This window comes from Mobula hypostoma, chromosome 2 (assembly GCF_963921235.1).
Source record: "Mobula hypostoma chromosome 2, sMobHyp1.1, whole genome shotgun sequence".
NCBI lineage: Eukaryota > Metazoa > Chordata > Chondrichthyes > Myliobatiformes > Myliobatidae > Mobula > Mobula hypostoma.
Window position 1 is genome coordinate 6,744,550 of NC_086098.1, and position 23,728 is coordinate 6,768,277.

The 23,728-nt window shown below is 41.8% G+C and overlaps 1 protein-coding gene across 6 annotated transcripts in view; it reads left to right on the forward strand.

Annotated features, from left to right (window-relative positions):
* The first annotated feature begins 8,236 nt into the window (after nt 1-8,236).
* Nucleotides 8,237-23,728, forward strand: part of epha7 (eph receptor A7) — a 387,886-nt gene continuing 372,394 nt past the window's right edge. For all 6 annotated transcript variants that reach the window (XM_063033193.1, XM_063033210.1, XM_063033201.1 and 3 more), the window contains exons 1-2: nt 8,237-8,463; nt 11,930-11,994. In XM_063033193.1, coding sequence (XP_062889263.1) covers nt 8,367-8,463; nt 11,930-11,994 — 162 coding nt within the window. In that variant the 5' untranslated portion in view covers nt 8,237-8,366. The remainder of the gene's footprint in view (nt 8,464-11,929; nt 11,995-23,728) is intronic.

A 23,728-nucleotide genomic window follows, 5' to 3' on the forward strand; every position in this document is an offset into this window, starting at 1 on the left:
CATAAAAAATTAACAATAGCTTTTCCAAAGTGTGAATTTATATTTGTATTAATACTTTTCTTATCCAATGTTCCGGCACAAATGAGGAACATTTTAAGTGGATTTACCTCACTTACGTCAGGAAATGTGGCAGCCAATTTGTGCTCAGCAAGGGTCCCAAACTGCAATTAGCCAAATGACAAGATAATTGGATTTAGTGATGTTGGTCTGGACGTAAACAATGGTCAGGATATAGTGAGTGCTCTGCAGTTCTACTGAGAATAAACTACCTGGGAGTGATCATCCACTCTGAGGTCAAGATTGTAAGAATTTTCATCTCAGGAAAACAGTTTCTCCTCCCAATGATGAAATATAAAGTTTAAAAATACATTATACATCACAGAGATCAGTTTTTATTTGCAGCTTCCTCATGATGATACATCACATGAAGAGACAAATGCTTTATCAAGTCAGTGTAGAACTGTCTACAAATACGAATCATATTTTTAAACATCACACACAAAATGCTGGAGGAACTCGGTGGGTCAGGCAGCATCTAAGGAAAAAAGTAAACAGTCAACATTTTGGGCCGAGACCTTTCTTCAGGACTGGAAAGGAAGGGGGACGCGCCAGAATAAAAATGTGGAGGGGAGGGGAAAGATGTTAGCTGGAAGGTGACAGGTGAAGCCAGGTGGGTCGGAAATGTAAAGGGCTGGTGAGGAAGGAATCTGATAAGAGAGGAGAGTGGACTGTAAGAGAAAGGGAAGGAGGCAGATGAGAAGAAGTAAAAGGTCAGAGTGGGGAATTGAGGAAGGTGGGAGGGGAATTTTGTTCACTGGAAGGAGAAATTGATGTTCATGCCATCAGCTTGAATGACACCCAGACAAAATACATGGTGTTGCTCCTCCACCCCAAGGGCGGCCTTGTTTTTTTAAAAAAATACTTTACCTGTATCTAAAAAATATATATATAAACTGCTTCAAACAAGAAGTAAAGGCAACATTTAGAGCAAGACAAGACATATATCTGTAACAGATTTTCATTGTAAACTATACCCACTGCCATCAGGAAGAAGGTACAGGAGCCTCAGGACTTGCACCACCAGGTTCAAGAACAGTTACTACCCCTCAACCAACAGATACAAAATGGTGGAGGAACTCAGTAGGCCAGGCAACATCTATGGAGAAAAGTACAGTTAATGTTTCAGGCCGAGACTGAAATGTCCACTGTACTTTTTTCCATAGGTGCTGCCTGGCCTGCTGAATTTCTCCACCATTTCTTGTGCATTGCTTGGATTTCCAGCATATGCAGATTTTCTCTTGTTTGTGATTGGATTACTACCCCTCAACCATCAGGATCTTGAACAAAAGGGGATAACTACACTCATTTGCCCCATCATTGAAGTGTTCCCACAACCAATGATCTCACTTTAAGGTCTCTTTATCTAATAATCTCATGTTCTTGTTATTAATTGCTATTTATTTATATTTGCATTTGCACAGTTTGTTGTCTTCAGCACTCTGGTTGATCGTTCATTGATCCTGTTTCAGTTACCATTCTATAGATTTGCTGAGTATTCCCACAGGAAAATGAATCTCAAGGTTGCATGTGGTGATATATGTGTACTCTGATAGTAAACTTACTTTGACTTTGACTTTATTAGGTATCTCCTGTATCTAATAAAGTGGCCACTGCGTGTCTGTTCATGGGTTCTGCTGCTGAAACTTGACCACCCACGTGCCATTCCTTATTTACTTATTTATAACATCACATCTTACATGCAAGTAAGCATTAAAAATATTTGTATTGTTTATTTGTGAAAAAAACAAATCACTTCACTTAAGTAAGAAAATTGCCACGAAATGTAACACAAAGCTTAATGGATGCAGAATCCATTCTCAGGAATGTTTCGGTGGAAAAAATGTAGCGGTAAAATTAGAGATACTGAAGTAGGGTATAATCAATCATCGATAAAGACAATGTCTTCCTTTATCAAGATCTCTAGAAGAGGTGTTTCAACATGCAAATAACTGATTATAGTCAACCTGATCTATAGTGGATCTCTCCTCTCTGCTTCAGAATTCTAATTTCTGATTGTTCATGCTACATGCTGTGACTGGCATCAGCTTCTGAATTCTCCAATTTTACACACGTTCTTTAGTTACATTACCACATCAATAGATAGTGAAAAACACTAATTACTGATTAATATTTTGATGTATATGATTTTTTTTTCTATTGACATATGAAATGAAACCCCTTCCTAGAGATTTCTAGCCATTCCTCTTTCTCCGGTTCCTAGATATCTCACTTTAAATTTCAAGATTCAAGATTCAGGGTACATCTATTATCAAAGTATGTATGTGTACTTTATCTGCACAGTCAGTTTTTCTTCATTTTAATTCTCTTTTTAGTTGATGCATTGTGCACTCTAAATTCAGAAGCGTATTTTGAAATTTTTGAGCTTTTATCTCAGAAAATGTTTATCTTCTGGATACAATGCTAGGAAAATTTTAGAACATTTTGTAAAGACATCCACTTATTACAGTCTTTAAGGAAATTACTGTCTTCATGTGATTATCTATTTCACCTACTTAGCTGCTTGCTCTCCATATTGTACTGCCCCGGCGTGGTATCTAGACAGTTGGCAAGCAACATCCAAGGTCGACCCTGACCAACGGAGACCTCAGTATTTCATCTATAATTAGAACAATTAGCAGGTATATTTTAAAGAAACTATGTGAAAATGAGGAAGTGCAACATGAAAATATATTGCGCTACATGGAGAATTACAGAAGCTTAGAAAAAATTGGCAGAGAAGGGGACATCTTGACCCATTGTAATTGCTCCAGTTCTTCGAAGCTGCCTACAAATTAGATTAACTGCCTTGCCTTTTCTTCATAGCACATAACACGTGTGGGTGGGAGGGAGAAATGCAGTTTATTTTTGTCGTCGTTTGTTTCTTGTTGTGTTCTGTGTTGTTCTGCTGAGCACCGTGGGTAGGCCATATTAGAGCCAATGTGTGTGGTGACACTGGCGGGCTTCTCCCAGCACCTACTTAGGTTGTGTTGGCTATTAATGCAAAAGATACATTTCACTGTATGTTTCCATCTATGCACGACAAATAAACCTGAATGTTGAAACCTTTTCCCATTCAATAATTCAACACTACTTTGAGAGTTAGTATTGAATCTTCTTCCAGTCTACTCATTTCAGTTCACAACGGACAGCTTTCTTTTAATATAATGTCATCTCACTTTTGGTTCTTTTACAGTTACCACACGATCTCTGGGTTTCAGTGTTACTCCTTTTGTGGAAGGAATTCATTTCTCTTTAGTAATTCAGTCAAAACCTTTCACGGGCTTGGAACATCTCTACTGAAGCTGCTCCAAGGAGAAGAGCCAAACTTTCTTTTGTAAAGCTTCTCGGTACCACGTTACTAAATCTCCATCTACTTCGATACCTTGAAATTTGCAATGGTGTGGTCTGAGGATATTGAGAAGAGGACCCAACATAGTTAGTAGAGGATAAATGTAATAGCTTCCTGTGGTTTTCTGTGGCTTTAATTATAAAGTCATAAGTTCAATATTCTTTTAGAATAGATTTCTTAGTTTGTCCTGTCCTAATACTGAGAACACGAGCTGTAAAGAGCCCTTGAAAGTGACTCTGTAGGTCATAGAATCAGTTCAGAGTAGTGGTAAATGAATTCATTGAGATACAGTGTGGAAAGACCCTTTCAGCCTTTCAAGCTGTGCTGCCCAGCAATCCCCCAAATTAACCCTATCCTGATCATGGGACAATTTGTAATGACCAATTAACCTGCCAACTGGTACGTCTTTGGACTGTAGGAGGAAATAAGTGAATATTTATTTATATATACTGTACTTATATATTTATAGAGGGTTGTATCAGCTTTTTCCCCTCCCCCCAGTGCGGTCTATGTATTACCTCAGTATTGCACTGCACTGTAAACTCTTTAAACCACATTTTATAAAATACATGCTGGTATATATGTATTTATGCACATTTTATTCCATATTATATTTCAACTTCTAATTTTATTTTTATATAGTTCTTTGTTCTTTATAATTGTTGAATATTGTTTTTTGTTGCCTGTTGCACCCGGACCAACTCACCCCAAATAAATCCCAATCCATGTAAGTGTATATATATTTTTTATTTATTCATTTATGGGATGTGGACATCGCCAGCTAAGCCACCATTTATTGCCCATCCCCAGTTGCCCTTGAGAAAATGGCGATGAGCTGCAGTCCCTGGGGCGTAGGTACACCCACAGGTCCGTTAGGGAGGGAATTCCATGATTTTGACCCAGTGACAATGAAGGAATGACGACATGTTTCCAAGTCAGGTTGGTGAGTGACTTGGAGGGGGATTTCCAAATGGTGGTGTTCCCAGGTATCTGCTGTTCTCGTCCTTCTAGATGGCAGTGTTCATGGGCCTGGAAGGTGCTGCTTTAGGAACTTTGGTGTGTTGTTGCAGTGCATCTTGTAGATAGTACACACTGCTGTAACTGTTCGTTGATGGTGGAGGGATTGGATGCTTGTGGAAGGGGCACCAGTCAAATGGGCTGTCAAGCTTCTTGAGTGTTGATGATATATGGCGAGTAAAGTTGATCCTTGATATTTAAGTGCTCTCTTCATTGGGAATTTTTTCCCCTCACCATCCCATCCCTCCGTTTGGGCTTTCTTCCTCTTTATATATTGAGACAAATCTTTGATTTCTTGTTTAATGCTGTCCACCCATCTATTTTCTTCTTTTATCTAATTTCTTCTCCAGTTTTTCTCCTTGCTTATTTCTTTGATGAGTAATGAATCATAAGACCCTTCCCAAACAAAGGCTGTTGGCCCGAAATGTCAACTGTTGGCTCTTTTCCATAGGGGCTGCCTGACCTGCTGAAACCTCCAGCATTTTGTTTGGGTTACTCTGGATTTCCAGCGTCTGCAGAATTTCTTGTGTTCAGGAAACTTAAGCCTCATTTTCTTGGTAAAATTTGAGTTCTATATCATCAACAGCATCATCATAATTATCGTGTGCCGTGTCAATGATGTGGGCGATCATGGTCTTTCCATGACCATGATTATTCTTGGTAATTTTTTCTACAGAATTGGTTTGCCATGGCCTTCTTCTGAGCAGTGTCTTTACAAGATGGGTGACCCCAGCCATTACCAATACTCTTCAGAGATTGTCTGTCTGGCATCAGTGGTCGCATAACCAGAACTTGAGAGATGTGCTAGCTGCTCATACCTGCTCCCATGGCTTCACGTGACCCTGCTTGGGCGTGGGGGGGGGGGGGCGGTGCAAAGCAGGTGCTACACCTTGGTATACTGCAGGTTAGCGCAGGTAAGGAGCACTTTACACCTCCTTTGGTAGAGACCTACTCCATCTTGTCTCCCACATTCCTAAATAGTTGGTCATAAAAGGATCTCTAGCTTGAGATGTTCTGCTGTTCTCTTTCATTGTAACATTTCCAATGTGCATCCAAACAATCTCTTCTTTAAATCCTTTTGATTTTTTTATTGACTGTTTTGTTTCTGTTGCTCTTTGATCCAAACCACCCTTCTGACCTTCAGAATGCTCTGTTTGACTTGGGGCAACTAAATTAATCTTAGCATTCTAAAACCAGCAAAGCCGGAACTTGGAATAATGCTCCCAAAACATCGACTGTTTATTCCTTTCCACTGATGCTACCTGACCTGCTGATTTCCTCCAGCAGCCATTTTAAGAGATATAGCATGGAACCCGTCCTTCTGGCCCACTGAGCCACAGCACCCAACAGTCCAGCGATGCAACCCCGGTCTAATCACTGGGTCATTTACAATGACCCATTAACCTACTACATCATTAGACTGTGGGAGGAAAAGGGGGCATCCAGAGAAAATGCACATGGTTACGGGGAGAATGTACAAACTCCTCACAGACAGCTTTGGAATTGAACACTGAACTCTAATGCCCCAAGCTGTAATAGCGTCGTGCTAATCTCTACACCGGTGTGGTGTCCATTTTGTGTGTGTGTTGCTCTGGATTTCCAGCATCTGCAGAATCTCCTGTGTTCAGGAATAATGTTCCTGCTCCCAAAGGCTTGCTGAAACACTGGTGTGTATTTAGTCACTTCTGTAAAAAATATACTGCGAAAAGGATTTTGTTTTTTTACATCTTGCTGCCTAGTTTTGAGAATTAAAAAGAATGGCTACTTTGATGAGATTTACCAAACATGTGAGGAATCAAACTCTTTCATGGCAGGTCTACTATCCCTGGGGTAACTTGGAGGAAGTTAAAAGTGAAAGAGAAACCTCAGCAAAATTCAACGGTTTAAAAAAAATTAGTATGGAGATTAAGTGAAATTAACCCATACCTGGAAGAATTTACTATTTATAAACTGTGCCAATTGTATCAAATACAAAACAGCATAAAAACATACTCATACTCAGAATCACATTTAATATCACTGGCATATGTCATGAAATTTGTTTTATGTCAGCATTGCAGCGCAATACATGAAACAGTATAAAATACATGAAATATATTAAATACGTAGTGCAAAAAGAAAACAACAAGAAAATCAAAATCTCGACAAAAATCTGTTTCTGTGATGTCTCTATTGATTTCTTATCGAGCTCACGCTGTAGGCTACACTGCCCTCTACCCTGGTCACCCGTGTGCCTGAATCCTCTAGTTCCGTTAAGGTGAAGAGGCCCTGTCAAACCTTCCAACTAGAATCATTTGAAGAGAATATAACTTGTAATAAAGGACAATTTGTTACCTAACCAACACTTTCAAATTCTTTTCTTCCAAATGTGAATTACTCAAAGCTTCAGTGTGATGGTTATGGTTGTTTGTCTACATTTGTCGTTTAACTAAATCACCAGGAAAAACATCTTGCGCTGCCGGTAAGCATAATTAAAGCGGACGGTTCGAGTCTAGGCACTGATAATAGTAGCTGTCTCTGTTCTCAGAACTGTCGGGCTCCTATTTGACTCAGGGGCTGGTTCATGTTGTGAGGTGAACCAAACGGGTCAAAATTTAAAATCAAAGTACCGTGGATGACAAAAGGAAAAATAAAACGAAACAGAATAAAAACTCGAAACACACACACACACACACACACACACACACACACACACACACACACAGAAAATGCTGGAAGAATTCAGCAGGTCAGGCAGCATCTATAGAAAAAAACAGTCGACGTTTCGGGTCGAGATCCTTCATCAGGAAAGTAGACAACGTATTTGGAGAAAGAGCGCCCGAGTAAAGTATTCGAGTTCTACGATTGCTATTCTGAAATTGTGAAGTCAATTCGGTTTTCCCAATTCATAGATCAGAAGATGAATAAGTATCGTCCTAAAGGAAATCAAAACTAAAACTGTAGGTGCGGTGCTGGAAACCTAAAATTAAATTGAAGTGTGCAGCTACAATCTAAAACAAAAATTACAGCGCTCGTTGTCTGGTGACCTCTGTTCTCAGATGCCTCTGGCGTGGATGTGGGGGAAGCCCTGGGTACTGAAAGATATTGTCTGGGCGTGCAGTGGAGGTTGACGTACGGGAAGGGGCTCATTGGCTGAGGAGCAGGAAGATAACGTGTCTCCTTGTTTTCGGGGAAAAGGGCAGAACTGAAATCCGCCTGACTGCACTTCAGCAAAGTATTCCGTCACATATACAAAATAAAACAATTATCTGGTAGCTCACTCTCCCTTTCACCGGACAGCTTTTTGTAATTGTTCAGTCTCTCTCTCCCTCTCTACCCTAGTTCTCTCGACACACTCCCCGGACTGACTCCCGTTTGGTATCTATCGCTCTTTCAGTTCTTTGTGCTCTGGGGTCACATTTTTGTTAAACCAAAAAAAAATCTTGCTAACTCTATTAATCTTTGTCCCGGATCTCATGCGGAGTCAGAGATGTCCCCGATGCTAATCCCTTCTGGAGGCTCACTCTAACTGCTGCGCGTGTCTTTTTTATGTCCTGGATCTCAGCAGCAGCGCAAAATCCCCTCTCGGTCCGGTCTCACCAACCACGCGTGTTACTGTGTCTGTGTGGACTTGGCTTCATTGGAGAAGAACAACCCTCCTCCGCCCTTCTCGCCCTCCTATTGGCGGCGTTCCTCCACCTCTTGGGCCAGCGCTGTCCGCAAGCCCGTGCCGTGAGTGGGCGACGGGGCTGTCAATCAGCGCCGGAACCGTGTGATTGACGTGGCGGCTGGCCGGATCTCCGCCCTCAGCAAGCACTGGGCGCTATTTGAGTGTGTGGAATAAGCCTTGCTCCCAGAGCCTGGGACTTAAAGCACAGAAACGCGGGCGAGTTTGCTGCCAGAGTAGCAGTCAATAATAATAATAATAAAAACCTTTACAATCCAAGCCACCGCTTATACCATGGGCTTCAAGCTCAGCAACGCTGTCTGGATTATCGGCTGCTGCATTTCTGTACTCAGCACCATTCTCACGCATCTGACGCAGGCTGCAAGAGAAGGTAAGAAACTGAAAAAGTCTACCTCCTCCTCCTTCCTTTAACGGACTGCTTGCTTGACCGATCCGCTACTTCTGGATGGGACATGTGGGGATCTCGTGCCGGTGAAATTCCCCACTCCGTTCTCTTTCCCGGGAAGGACAGTGGAGCATCCAGCAAGCCAGTGGGAGTCCCAGCACTGGACGCTCGGAGTTGGGCGCGCATTGCACTCTTTAGATTTAGTGCCAATAGCTAAGGGAACACACACACAAAAAAATGCAATAAATCCTCTTTAAATTAGCCGTGCAAAACGGTCTGATGTTTCCTCCTCTTTTGGACGATCGGCCCGCTATATCATTTATTCATTCTTTTTTTAAAAAAAAATCTGCATGCCTTCTTGCAACCGTTGCATTTGACGATTTGGAAATCTCTCCGGCCGACACATCACATCCCGAGCACTTGCAGAGAAGTCAGACGGTGGCAGGGCCAGTTCCTGCCGCTTGGAAGTCGCATCCCCGAGCCGACGTGTCATAGAAAAGTACAGCACAGAAACAGGCCCTTCGGCCCACCATTTAAACTGCCTCCGTGAACCAGAGCCCTCCATTCCCCTACCAACCATGTACCCATGTACCAACCATCCAAACTTCTCTGCAACGCTGAGATCGAGCTCCCAAGCACCGGTCGGTAAAACGCTGCAAACGCCCGAATGCAACCGGGCATCTTGACGTGGATGTTCGGACCCGCGGGGAGACGTGACACACACAACAGTTTTTAGCGGCAGAGTTTCGGAGCAGCCGGGTCGTCCGAGTTCCCTTCTGCTGGGGACGCCGCTGAAAAGTTTTTTTAATATATATAATTCTGAGGAGTTGGGTTACATTTCGCTGGTCTGCTGTTTCGAATGGCAGACGTGCTGACGGGGGTTAAAAAACGGCAGTGCCGCGTAACGGGAGCAGAAAGTTAGTTTGAACATTGTTGAGGAAGGATGGACTGGCGAAGATGAAAGCGAATTTTACAGATTGCCAAATTACCCGACCGCCTTGTTGACGAGAAGACGGCGCTGAGTCACAGTCTGATATCTGTACTCTTCACAGACCGATCCCCTTCGTGGGGGGTTGCAGCCTCCACTCTTTACAAATGAAGGTGTCGCAGTGGGCGCAGGAACAGTGGCAGATACGGGACATAAGTCGGTTTTTAAAGCGGGTGGAAATTTTCGGGAAGTTCGCGTACGGACCCCGAGCGGCATCACGAAATTATCACGGCGCTCTGCTCTCCGGGTTGGCACCTCAGCTTTTTAACCGCATTTAAACCTTTCAAAGTAGCGTCAAACGCCGAGACCGAAACACTAACTTGCCGTAGCACAACCAGTAAACTGCGCCTGTTGTTTATGGGTCGTTGCAAACGATTTGCTATCAAATTTACCCTTGACATTAAATATAATTAAAACGATCAAACAGGATAATATGCATAGTTTTGCATTAGGTAAATGGTTCAGCATTAAATAAATTGGTTTACTAGTCACTGCAAGCAATTTGCTGCGGGATTTACATTTAGCATTAAATATAATTAGTATGCTCAGATAGGTACAATGTGCACACGTCTCTGCATAAGGTAAATGGTTCGGCATGAAATACACGCGAAAAATAAACGTTTAGCTCCTGTTTCCGATTTTAAACAAAATTAAAACGGTAGTTGCATTCTGAAGCAGCAGTCGCCTGCTGTCTGTGGGTCTGTACGAGTTACCTGTCGCTTGGAGGCGGGCTGTAGTTTCTGTCGGCACATTCTTCTACCTGGGTAGAGGTAGAGCTGTCTGTCATCCCTCCCCCCCCCCCCATCCCCGCGACTGACTTTTAACTGTAGAGCGTTTGTCAAGCATCTTACTGAGAACGAACACTCTCCCGATGCGCTGGTTAGTTAACGTTCCGTTTTCATCCGCTTCCAACTTAACTGGGGCATCGATCACATTAAGAGATTTCAATGCACACCTAACTAAATGGGTAAAACTCGTAGAGCACACGAAAACCCAGTGGCTCCACATTAATCCTGGTTTATAGTTTAACGTGAGTTTATAGCGATGCTAGGATGAAGTACTCGGCTACGAGGCTAATCTGACCATTGATGTCTTAATTTTTAAAAAATCTATTTTACAAATTCAAGTATTTCTGATTTTAATGGATGTCAATATTAACAATTAATGGAACAATAGATACTAAATTTTTATATCTGAATAAACTTTATTCCTAATAAAAATAAATACAAGAATGAAATCTTTCATTTCTACATTCATAGTCAGTGCTTTCAGTGGAGTTCTATTAAATTCCCTAAAACCAGTAAGACTGTTGCCATTCCTGTGCCCCCCTCCCTCTGGTGGGACCCTACTACAATAAAAATTATGGGTATCCTCACGCAACCCGGCCCCTCTCTCTCCGGGAGCAGAAGACCCCGACTCTGTGGACGGGAGTCCTGTCCGTTCGGGGACTTTTAAACTCCCGCGCCCCACCGCGTGTAAAACCCATTTTCGGCGGAGAATGTACTGGGATGGACACCCGCTCGAACGTTTGCCGGCAGACGCCAGAATCCGATTCGACTTCGATCTGCAGTGAGAAAAAACCGCGCCGAACTGTCCGCCCGAAACCCTTGTTCCCAGAAGAAGAATTGACAGTGAATTCTCGTCAATGAGACCCAAGTCAAAGGAGAGAGCGAATCCTGGCTGTACCATCTCCCATTTCCTGAAAATGCTTAAGCGCACACTGCAAGCGGTGCTGTTATTTGTTTTTTCTGCGCGATTAGACAGCTGGGCACCACAGTAACGAATATTTTACAAGCGGCCGAAGAAACTGAGGAATTTAGACCCGGTTCTTTAAAAGATAATTTAAAACTAAACGAGGGCTGAGTGGGAATGCAAGGTGGTTCGTTACGATTTTGTGTATTAATAAAAAGTGTTGAAAGCACGGATAATTTGTAACAAATCACCGAATTTGGAAGCAGTTTAATTAGTCCCAACTGCTTTAGGTAATGTACTGCGCGCCGTTTGGGCAATTTCATTTGGATTTGGGATAAGTGTTAAATTGAATTCTGTAGTCTAATCCCGTCATAAAACTGTTCTCTGTTGATATAATTAGGTTCAAGATTCAATATTATTGTCATTTGCAGTTCGCAAGTGTAAAGGAGAACGAAATAATTGTTGCTCCAAATCCAATGCAGCAGAAAAAAGCAACACAATGAGATAAAGAACGCAATAATTAAGAAGCATAATAAATATAAATACACAAGATAGCTTCTACACATAGATTGATTTTCTGCCCACAAAGTGACAAGGTGACTCTGACAGGAAGTGATAAAAGTAGTGGTGTTTGGGGGTGTGGAGGGGTGGAGGGGTGGAGGTGTTGATCAGACTTACTGCTTGGGGAAAGGAACTGTTTTTGAGTCTGGTGGTCCTGGCATGGATGCTACAGCTTCACATTATTTGTTTGATCTCTCTCTTTCCCTGAAGTTATTTTACTGGATTCCAAAGTGCAGCAGACGGAGCTGGAATGGATCTCTTTTCCTGCCGACGGGGTAAGCGCAACGTTTCCAGCTTGTTTCCCCCCACCCCCACAAATATTTTAGCCAAGGCTGGCAGCGCTAATCTGAGGATCTTCGGAATTGCATTCCCGATATAGGTTTTATTTTTTTAGAATCAGAATCAGCTTTAGTATCACTGACGTATGTCATGAAATTTGTTGTCTTACGATGGCAGGGCACTAAATACATAAATGAACTATAAGTTACGATAGGAAATAAATATAAAATAAATTAAATTAGTAGTGCAAAAAGAGAGGACAAAAATGGGTTCATTGTCCGTTCAGAAATGTGATGGCAGAGGGGAAGAAGCTGTTGATAAAACTATGTGTGGTGTGTCTTCAGGCTCCTGTATTTCCTCCTTGATTCAAGATTCTAGATTGTTTAATGTCATTCCCAGTACACACGTGTAAAGCAGAATGAAATAATTGTTGCTCCAGATCTGATGCAACATTAAAAAAGACAATAAGATAAAAACAATAAAACATAATGAATATAAATGCACAAGACAGCTAATCTACATAGATTAATTGCATGCCCATAAAGTAACACTAAGCACTATACGCTCTGTAAATAAAGTGACTGGCGCTGGTGGTTGTGGTGGAGGCTGTGCAGGGGTGGGTTAGTGGGTGGAGGTTGCAATTTGGCAAGGGCAATGAGTATTAGGGGTCCTTAATGATGCTGATGTCATTTATTAGAGCGGCCCTGAATGACCACATTGCCACCTCAATTAGTGAGAAGTCCCACTGTTGAAAGTAATTAGCACTAATCTAAAAGGGAATGTAAGATCACAGAAGGTAACATCGATCACACTTTCCATCATTTAGATAGTTCAGACTGGGAGCAAATGGGAATTTAATAAATAACAGTCAATTGATTTCCAATACACACACACACACAAACAATAAAACTAATAAAAGGCTAGATGTGTTCATTTAGCCTTTCTCTAACTGCTCTTTCTGTTAGAAATAACTGTGCTATTTTAATTGCTTTTGGGAAATTTCGATGTAAGGAACTTTGTGAGGCCTGCACTTTATTTAGGGCAATTAATTTAACTATATCCCATATCAAATATATTAAATACTTAAAATAAAAAAGCTAATTTTAAATCAGGCCAGCATTTGTTTAACATCAGAGTCATACACATAAATTGCTGGAGGAACTCAGCAGGTCAAGCAACATCTGTGGAAAGGAACAAACAGTTGATGTTTCAGGAAGAGACCCTTCATGAGTCCTGATGAAAGGTCTCAGCCTGAAATATCAAGTGTTTATTCATGCTACCTGACCTGCAAAGTTCCTCCAGCATTTTGTGTGTGTTGCTCCGGATTTCCAGCATCTGCAGAATCTCTTGTGTTTTGTATAATTCCACTCAAGGAGTATGAAGCTATGAAGCTAATTTCGTAATAACAAGATATATGAAAACTTGAAGTTTTGAATTATATATAGAACATATAATATTACAGTACAGTACAGGCTCTTTGGCGTTTGGCCACCGTGCGCTGTCATACTTCAAGGTTCATCTAACCCTTCCCTCCCACGTAGCCCTCCATTTTCCTTTTCAAGGTGATCTGAAGTGAAGGATGTACTTACCTAACGCAGGACAAAAATTTGGACACAATTCCATTGCTGAAAGATCAACACTATAACAAACAAATTAATACAATTCAACGATAACAGCAGACAGTTTGCACACCCGCTGTATGACGTGATATACAGCAAGTCTTTTGCAGTCTACAAGGACGAACTCAGACTTATTTATTGAGATACAGCCCTGAATAGGTCCTTTCTGCTCTTCGAGATGTGCTGGCCAGCAATCCCCTGATTTAACCCTAGCTAAATCGTGGGACAATTTACAGTGAACAATTAACCTTCCAACTAGTACGTCCTTGGACCATGGGAGGAAGTTGAAGTACCCAGAGGAAACCCACGTGGTCATGGGAAGAACATGCCAACTCCTTACCGACAGCTTGTCTGTCCCACAAAAGGTTCCCAAAAAGGAGACACAACTCCCAGCTCTGCTACCTACTCAAAGGACTTCCACTTCAGTTCTCTTTGTCCTCCTGAACTGCTCAAGTGAACCTCAGATGGAGCAAATCCATAAGTTCTTTTTTGTTTCATTACTGGTGGGAGACACTTCAGTTTCCAGGGGAATGCAATGGATAAATACCCTACCTGAGTAGGCTGTTAGACTTCTGATCTAAATAGTTTCCCCTGACAGAATTTTGTCCGGTTTATATTGCTTACAGTGAATGGGTGAGGGAGGGTTTTATATTCATTCTGGAGCTAAACCCAGAACACAGACTGGCTGGAATCAGCCTTTTCCATGATGGTGTCTGTGGTATTTATAGGATATTTCAGGAAAATGGAGAGCACCTGATGGTGAATACTGTAGCAAACAAGTTATTACATAAATGATGAACGCACTAACTATTTATGCAACATCAATATGAATAATATAAACCGGAAATTTTGCAGTTGCTGGAAATCTGGAATACCTCATGCACACAAAATGCTGGAGGAACCCAGCAAGTCGGGCAATGACTATGGAAGGGGATAAAGGGCCGATGTTTTGGGCCAAGGAAGGATTTAATGAAGGGTCTCGGCCTGAAACATCAACCCTTTATTCCTAATATGAATATTTTTTTTAATTATCTATTCATCTTTCTGGTGCAAAGTGAAGTAATAACCCAGTTTTGCTTTAATTTTGTGAGATATCTTTCTGATATTGGTTATATGTTTCATTTCCCATTTCCCAGTTAGGTATAAATTTCTTTTTAAAATTTATGCCTCACTAGAACTTACCTTAAACAGTGCAGCTATGCTTCTCTCAGGGGTCGACAGCTACTTGCATATAATTCACAGGACACAATTCCCTGAGCAAAAGTTTCAAGCACTTCAGAATAATTTGCTTTGATTAAATCAGAACATTGGAACACATATTTATAGTTGAATTTGTACAGGAAGGACTTCTGCTAAGTTGTATGTTTCAAAATTGCAAAATTCTGAAAAGTAAATTAGAATTATTCCACAGAAATATATGATACTAATAAATTAAATGAATCAAGGTAACAACGACAATAAGTGCCCCACCAACCAGGCCATGGTCTCTTCTTGCTGCCACCATTGGAAAGGAGGCTCAGGAGCCTTGAGTCCCACACCTTCGGGTTCAGGAACGGTTATTACCCTTCGACCACCAGGCTCCTGAAAGAGTGTGGATACTTTCACTCACCTCAACACTGAACTGATTCCACAACCTATCGACTCACTTTCAAGGACCCTCAGTATGTCTCAGTATTGCACAGTTTGTCCTCTTCGCATGTTGGTTGTTTTTTCAGTCTTTGTCTGTAGCTTTTCAATGATTCTATTGTTATTCTACGTTCTTCTGTGAATGCCCACAAGCAATTGAATCTCAGGGTAGTAGGTGGTGATATAAAGTAATCTGATATTAAATTTACTTTGACCTTTGAGTACGAACACTGTGAAATATATAGACTGGTTATTCAGTGAAACTAGAGCACCTTCAGCATTCACCATCAGAAGACAAAATGGTCTGTCAAACACAAGCAATGCTGTGTCAGAATCTTGAAGATGAAATCTCCATGTTTATATTTGAGTTGTCTTTCATGAATTTAATTAATATGTGTGCTCATTCAGATGAAACATGTTAATGTAACGTTCAGTGTCAGTATTGATGATGGCAAAGACAGGGAAGTCAGGGATACAATAACTCCGCCGTGCAATACGTGTTCACTTATTCAGCAATTTTCTCACCTTCCATGAGAGAGAGAGAGAACAAGGATGTAATGCCGAGCCTTTATAAGGCATTGGTCAGACTGCACTTGGAGTACTTTGAGCAGTTTTGGGCACCTTAACTAAGAAAAGATATGCTGGCATTGGAGAGGGTCCAGAGGATTTTCATGCAAATGGTCCCGGGAGTGAAAGGGTTAACGTATGAGGAGCATTTGGTGGCTTTGCCTGTACTTGCTGGAGTTCTGAAAGAATGAGGAGGGGGTATATCTCGTAGAAACCTATTGAATATTGAAAGACCAAGAAAGAGTGAATGTGGAGAGGATATTTTCTATAGTGGAGGAGCCTAGAACCAGAGGGTACAACCTCAGAATACAAGGACATCCCTTTAGAAGGGAGATGTGGAGGAATTTCTTTAGCCAGAAGGTGGTGACTCTGTGAAATTCAGTGTCACCGATGACAGCGGAGGCCAATTTATTTGCTATACAATTGCAGTGCAGACTTGATGGGCTGAATAGCCTAATTTTGGTCCTATATCTTATGATCCTACTCTCTTCAGTCTAAATATACCACTGTGCACCTGGGTGTTGGACGTCCTAACGAACCGACTTTAGAGAGTCAGGATACACAACCGTTCCTCCCCGCCCCCCCCACCCCCCCAGTGGAAGGGCTCATCACCAGCAGTGATGAGACGGCCTATAGAGAGGAGGTGCCAGGCAAATAACCTCTTCCTCAGTGTCAGTAAGACAGCTTCAGGAGAACTCGTACCACTCACACCTGTCTTTACATCGGTGGCACAGCAGTGGAAACTATGAGCAGTTTCAATCTCCTGAGAGTTCATGTCTCACACAACCTCTCATGTCCCCAAAACACATCCTAGATAATCAGGGAAGCTCACCGTCACCTCTACTTTTTGAGGAGGCTGAAGAAAGCTGTACTATACACAGATATACTGGCGTCATTCTACAGATGCACAGTAGAGAGCATCCTAACATGCTGCATCACTGTCTGCTATGGAAACCGCACTGCGATGGACCGGAAGGCTCTACAGCGAGTAGTCAGAACTGCCCAATGCGTCACTGGCACAAGTCTACCCATCATCCAGGAAAGGCACAGGAAAAGGGCTAGCGATATCATGAAGGATCCCACCTGCTCTGCTCATGGACTGTTTCTCCCACTCCGTTCAGGGAGGAGGTTATGTAATGTCCATGCCAAGACCACCAGACTCAAAAAGCATTTACTTTCCACAAGCAGCAAGGCTGATCAACACCTCCACCCAATAACTTCACCACTCGTCAGTCTCCTTATGTAGTCTAGTGTCACTTTATAGACATACAATCAAATATAAGCTATCTTATGCATTTATATTTATTGTGTATCTTATTTTATTATTGTTTTTCTATTTTCTTTGTGCTGCATGGAATTCAGAGTAACAATTATGTCATTCTCCTTACACCTGTGTACAAGAAATGACATTAAACAATCATGAATCTGCCAGACAGACTCCTGATTTTGCCGTTTTGAGCTCCTTCAGAATTCGCCAAATCTCACAGCATTTAGAATGCCAAAAGGTTGACATTTTAATCTCATCTGATTGGACTATATTTGACATCTTAAGAGAAGAAATGGTAAAAGTTGTGCATTTAATAATTGAGTAATATTGTAAATATTGCGAGATTAAGCATTCTCGTTCGTTTAAATAATTCATTACGTGTTATATGTGATGGCATATGTTATCACTTCTCCATGCAGTACCACACCACGCTTAAAGTAAAAAGGAAATTAAGACAGGCATTCTGGTCTCTCTGTCTTTTCCTTGCAGTTAGTTTTATATATTTGAGTTACTAAACATAACGGTAAACTTTTGCATCATGTCAGTCCATGTGAATAATATTTGAATATTAACAAACGTTATTCCCAAGCCACAGAGTTCTCCTACAGCAATTATATTTCAAATATCCGATGGTCAGATAAGATCCACAACTTTACAGCCTACAAGGGGTTAATTTACCTGGCAGTGTAAGACAATAAAGGCACAACTTTCCCTTGACTGGAGTTGCCCTGCAGTCAGTTATCCAGCAGAGGCTTTTGTGTGAGCCTTGCAAATCTTGCGGCATAGAAACAGCAGAAGGACTTCAGTAACAGGGTGCCTGTCTGAGGTAAATGAATATCAACACTTTTCACATTCCAGTAGTTGTCCGCACCATTACAGGGGGGCTTTTCATAAATGGGATTTAGAGGGGATTGTTACTCAGCTCTTCAGAAAGGTTTCAGTTTATCTTTGAGGTAATCAGATGAAAGAGATGCAATTTTGGCAGAAGGTGGCTGTATTGAGTGGCTTTGTTGTCTGAGCTTGTCTTTGTAGAGTGTCTTAGACAGAACACTCTTGGTTAGTTCGTTCACATGAAGGCTCTTAATGCAGCTACTTTTCCTGCTGCCAACAGGTATTACTTGATCCGGTCATTGTGCTGAGCAAGTCTGCCTTCCAGAGTTAGATGGACATACATTTAGAATGGAGATGAGGAGGAATTTCTTTAGCCAGAGGGGGGCGAATCTGTGGAATTCATTGCCACAAACAGCTGTGGAGGCCAAGTCATTGGGTGTATTTACAGCAGACATTGTATCTTCCCTGAATCCGAATGGGAAAAAGTCAATCGATGTTTACTAAGTGAAATTATGTCACTGTCCTGAAAATATAAGAGCAGCAAACAGAAAGATTAATGCCTGGGTTTTGAGTGTTAGCTCACTCAGAATATCCATAGACATTAATCTGAATATTCTGTTTTACCCAAATTAGTTCCAAGTTTCCATAGTTGTATGTATTGACTTTTTACAATTATTTAGCGGTAACGCGGTGACAGGCCCTCCCGTCCGAAAGTGTCTTTGTTACACAATTACATTCATATGGCTATTTAACCTGCTAACCAGTACATGTTTGGAAATTGAGAGAAGTCTAAAATTAGAGATGATAGTCTCAGTTGAAAGACTTTAGTACTGAAGTGAATAATAATTGCTTCAATCCATGTGTGAAGAACCTTATTTTGTTAAAGGACTGGGAATTCTCAGTCCCAGCTTATAGTCATGATAGAATTTTGGACACCAGTGAATCAAGGAATCTTGTGGATTTCCCAGTTTTATACGACTGATTCGAAATGGGGCAGCACGGTAGCATAATGCCAGCAACCTGGGCTCAGTTCTTGGGATCTGTGAGATAAATGTGCGTTCTCCTCGCGACCACGTGGGTTTACTCTGGGTGCTCGGGTTTCCTCTTGCATTCCAAAGTCGCGGGTTAGTAGGTTAACCGGTCATAGGGGTGGAATTGGCTCGCTGGGCCTCAAGGGGATGTTACTGTGCTGTATCTCTAAATAAATACAATAAACATTTGCTGTAATTTTATTAATTTGAAGAGCAGGCTCGAAGAGCCAAATGGCCTGGTCTTATTCCCCTCTTCTGATGGTTTGGCTTTAGAACCTCTGTGGGGATTGATACAAGTAGTCCCATTGCTTGTCCATGTGACCCATATTAGTAAGACCACAAGACCATAAGATACAAGAACAGAATTAGGCCATTTGGCCCATTGAGTCTGTTCCCTCCGCCATTTCATCATGGCTGAGCAATTTTCCCTCTCAGCCCCAATCTCCTGCCTTCTCCCCAGATCCCTTCATGCCCTCACTAATCAAAAATCTATCAACCTCTGTCTTAAAAATACCCAAAGACTTGGCCTCCTCATCATCCTGTGGTGAAGAACTCCACAGGTTCGTCACTGTCTGGCTAAAGAAATTCCTTCTCGCCGTTCTAGATATCCCTCTCTTCTGAGGCTGTGCCTTCTGGATTTAGACTCCTCCCCCCACCATAGGAAACATCCTTTCCACATCCACTCCATCAAGGCTTTTCACCATTTGATGGTTTTCAATGAGGTCACCCCTCATTCTTCTGAATTCCAGTGAGTACAGACCCAGAGCCATCAAATGCTGTTCATATGACAAACATGGAATAAGGTTCATGAACCTTCTTTGTACCCTCTCCAGTTTCAGCACATCCTTCCTTAAATAAGGGGGCCCAAGATTGCTCACAAGGGCTTAATTAGGAAGGGGAAAAAAGATTATGAGAGAAAACTGGCAGGGAACATAAAAACGGACTGTAAAAGCTTTTATAGATATGTAAAAAGGAAAAGACTGGTAAAGACAAATGTAGGTCCCCTGCAGACAGAAACAGGTGAATTGATTATGGGGAGCAAGGACATGGCAGACCAATTGAATAATTACTTTGGTTCTGTCTTCACTAAGGAGGACATAAATAATCTTCCAGAAATAGTAAGGGACAGAGGGTCCAGTGAGATGGAGGAACTGAGCGAAATACAAGTTAGTAGGGAAGTGGTGTTAGGTAAATTGAAGGGATTGAAGGCAGATAAATCCCCAGGGCCAGATGGTCTGCATCCTAGAGTGCTTAAGGAAGTAGCCCAAGAAATAGTGGATGCATTAGTGATAATTTTTCAAAACTCGTTAGATTCTGGACTAGTTCCTGAGGATTGGAGGGTGGCTAATGTAACCCCACTTTTTAAAAAAGGAGGGAGAGAGAAACCGGGGAATTATAGACCGGTTAGCCTAACGTCGGTGGTGGGGAAACTGCTGGAGTCAGTTATCAAGGATGTGATAACAGTACATTTGGAAAGCGGTGAAATGGTCGGACAAAGTCAGCATGGATTTGTGAAAGGAAAATCATGTCTGACGAATCTCATAGAATTTTTTGAGGATGTAACTAGTAGAGTGGATAGGGGAGAACCAGTGGATGTGGTATATTTGGATTTTCAAAAGGCTTTTGACAAGGTCCCACACAGGAGATTAGTGTGCAAACTTAAAGCACATGTTATTGGGGGTAAGGTATTGGTGTAGCTGGAGAATTGGTTAGCAGACAGGAAGCAAAGAGTGGGACTAAACGGGACCTTTTCAGAATGGCAGGCGGTGACTAGTGGGGTACCGCAAGGCTCAGTGCTGGGACCCCAGTTGTTTACAATATATATTAATGACTTGGATGAGGGAATTAAATGCAGCATCTCCAAGTTTGCGGATGACACGAAGCTGGGTGGCAGTGTTAGCTGTGAGGAGGATGCTAAGAGGATGCAGGGTGACTTGGATAGGTTAGGTGAGTGGGCAAATTCATGGCAGATGCAATTTAATGTGGATAAATGTGAAGTTATCCACTTTGGTGGCAAAAATAGGAAAACAGATTATTATCTGAATGGTGGCCGATTAGGAAAAGGGGAGGTGCAACGAGACCTGGGTGTCATTATACACCAGTCATTGAAAGTGGGCATGCAGGTACAGCAGGCGGTGAAAAAGGCGAATGGTATGCTGGCATTTATAGCGAGAGGATTCGAGTACAGGAGCAGGGAGGTACTACTGCAGTTGTACAAGGCCTTGGTGAGACCACACCTGGAGTATTGTGTGCAATTTTGGTCCCCTAATCTGAGGAAAGACATCTTTGCCATAGAGGGAGTACAAAGAAGGTTCACCAGATTGATTCCTGGGATGGCAGGACTTTCATATGAAGAAAGACTGGATGAACTGGGCTTGTACTCGTTGGAATTTAGAAGATTGAGGGGGGATCTGATTGAAACGTATAAGATCCTAAAGGGATTGGACAGGCTAGATGCAGGAAGATTGTTCCCAATGTTGGGGAAGTCCAGAACGAGTGGCCACAGTTTGAGGATAGAGGGGAAGCCTTTTAGGACCGAGATTAGGAAAAACTTCTTCACACAGAGAGTGGTGAATCTGTGGAATTCTCTGCCACAGGAAACTGTTGAGGCCAGTTCATTGGCTATATTTAAGAGGGAGTTAGATATGGCCCTTGTGGCTACGGGGGTCAGGGGGTATGGAGGGAAGGCTGGGGCGGGGTTCTGAGTTGGATGATCAGCCATGATCATAATAAATGGCGGTGCAGGCTCGAAGGGCCGAATGGCCTACTCCTGCACCTATTTTCTATGTTTCTATGTTAATACTCCAAGTGAGGCCTCACCAGTGCTTTATTAAGCCTGAAGATGTGATCATAGATAGGACCATAGAAAGATGCGACCATCTTTGAGCATCATGTGTTCATTGAGGATTTTACTAAAGAAACCGGTGGTGTTTTTTTGATGAACCAGAGATTCTCAGGTACCTATGGACAGACAGAAAAGGTACACCCATATTATGAACATAAAGGTTGGTGTCTCTCATATCTGCAGCTGCACTCCCAACCTCTTCCCTTATTTCACAGTGTAAAGTCAAGTGAACAGCTGTCTCGCTGGGAATGCTTTCTTGCCTCGCAAATTGGCTGTTTAGAGAGAGAGAAAAAAATCACCTGATCCTCTTTGCTGACAGCTGCATTGCATTCTAGGGTATCCCATAAGCCTCAGATACCCAGCGGGTGTCCAGGGATGACCACGGTACTTCCCATGGCATCAATTCCTCGTTAGTACCCTGCTTAAGCGGCCATGTGTCAGGCTTGACAATGAATACAGGCAAGGACCTGCAACGGGTCAGATCAAATTCTCAGTCTTATTTATTAGCAATGTTTGTTTTCTTTTGCATATTAAAGTTCAAAGTAGGATATAATGTTGAGGCCTTATAAAGCACTGGTGAGGCCTCACTTAGAATACTGTGATCAGTTTTGGGCCCCTTATTAGGGAAGGATGTGTTGACATTGCAAGGAGGTTCGTGAAAATGATTCCGGGATTGAAAGGTTTACGTATCATATTAGGAGTGTTTGATGGTTCTGGGCCTGTACTCAGTATATTTCAGAGGAAATAATGGCTGACTTATTGAAACCTATCGAACGTTGAAAGGCGTCAGCAGAGTGGATGTAGAGAGGATGTTTCTTTGGATCAGCCATGATGAGGTGGCAGTACAGACTCGATGGGCCAAATGGCCTAAATCTGCTCCAATGTCTCATGGTCTTATGGTAAATCTATTACCAAGTACAGGTACATATTTGAATCACAATCACATTTAGTATCACTGGCATATGTCATGAAATTTGTTAACTTTGTGGGAGCAGTACAAAGTAATAAGTGATAACATAAAAAACTGAATTACGGTAAGTATATTAAATAGTTAAATTAAATAAGTAGTGCCAAAACAGAAATAAAAACGTAGTGCAGTAGTATTCATGGGTGGTGAGATATGTCACCATATACAACCTTGAGATGAATTTTCTTGCAGGTATTTTACAGGTAAATAAATAAATACAATAGAATTTATAAGCACATCTGTAGATGTGAACCTCCCATTATTCAGGACATTTACAGTGACAGGTGTGTAAAAAGGGCCCAAAGAATCATTGGGGATCTGAGTCACCCCAACCACAAACTGTTCCAGCTGCTACCAAATGGGAAACGGTACCGCAGTATAAAGCCAGGACCAACAGGCTCCAGGACAGCTTCTTCCACCAGGCCATCAGACTGATTAACTGATGCCGACACCAACCGTATTCTTATGTTATATTGACTGTCCTGTTGTACATAATATTTATTATAAATTACTATAAATTGCACATTGCACATTTAGACGGAGATGTAACGTAAAGATTTTTACTCCTCCTGTATATGAAGGATGTAACTAATAAAGTCAATTCAACTTTGCATTAGCTACGACTGACAACCAATGTGCAAAAAAAGACAAACCATGTAAATAAAAACAATAGACAACATTGAGAACACGTGGTAGAGTCATTGAAAATGAGTCCATAGGCTGTGGAATCAGTTCAACGTTTCGACAATTCATCAATCTTTGGTTATATTTAGATTTTATTGAAGATTCTTTTGTTTTATTTTGAATATGGTGACATATACTTTGAACTTTGAATTCTTGCCTGTATATTTAATGTATAGAACTTTACATAAGCTCCTTAAAATGTAAGAGTTACTCAGGTGAAGTGTAGCTAATGGCCAAGTAATGACCAGTGGATTGAATTAGGCCAGATATCCAACCGCTCATGGGTTAAGTCC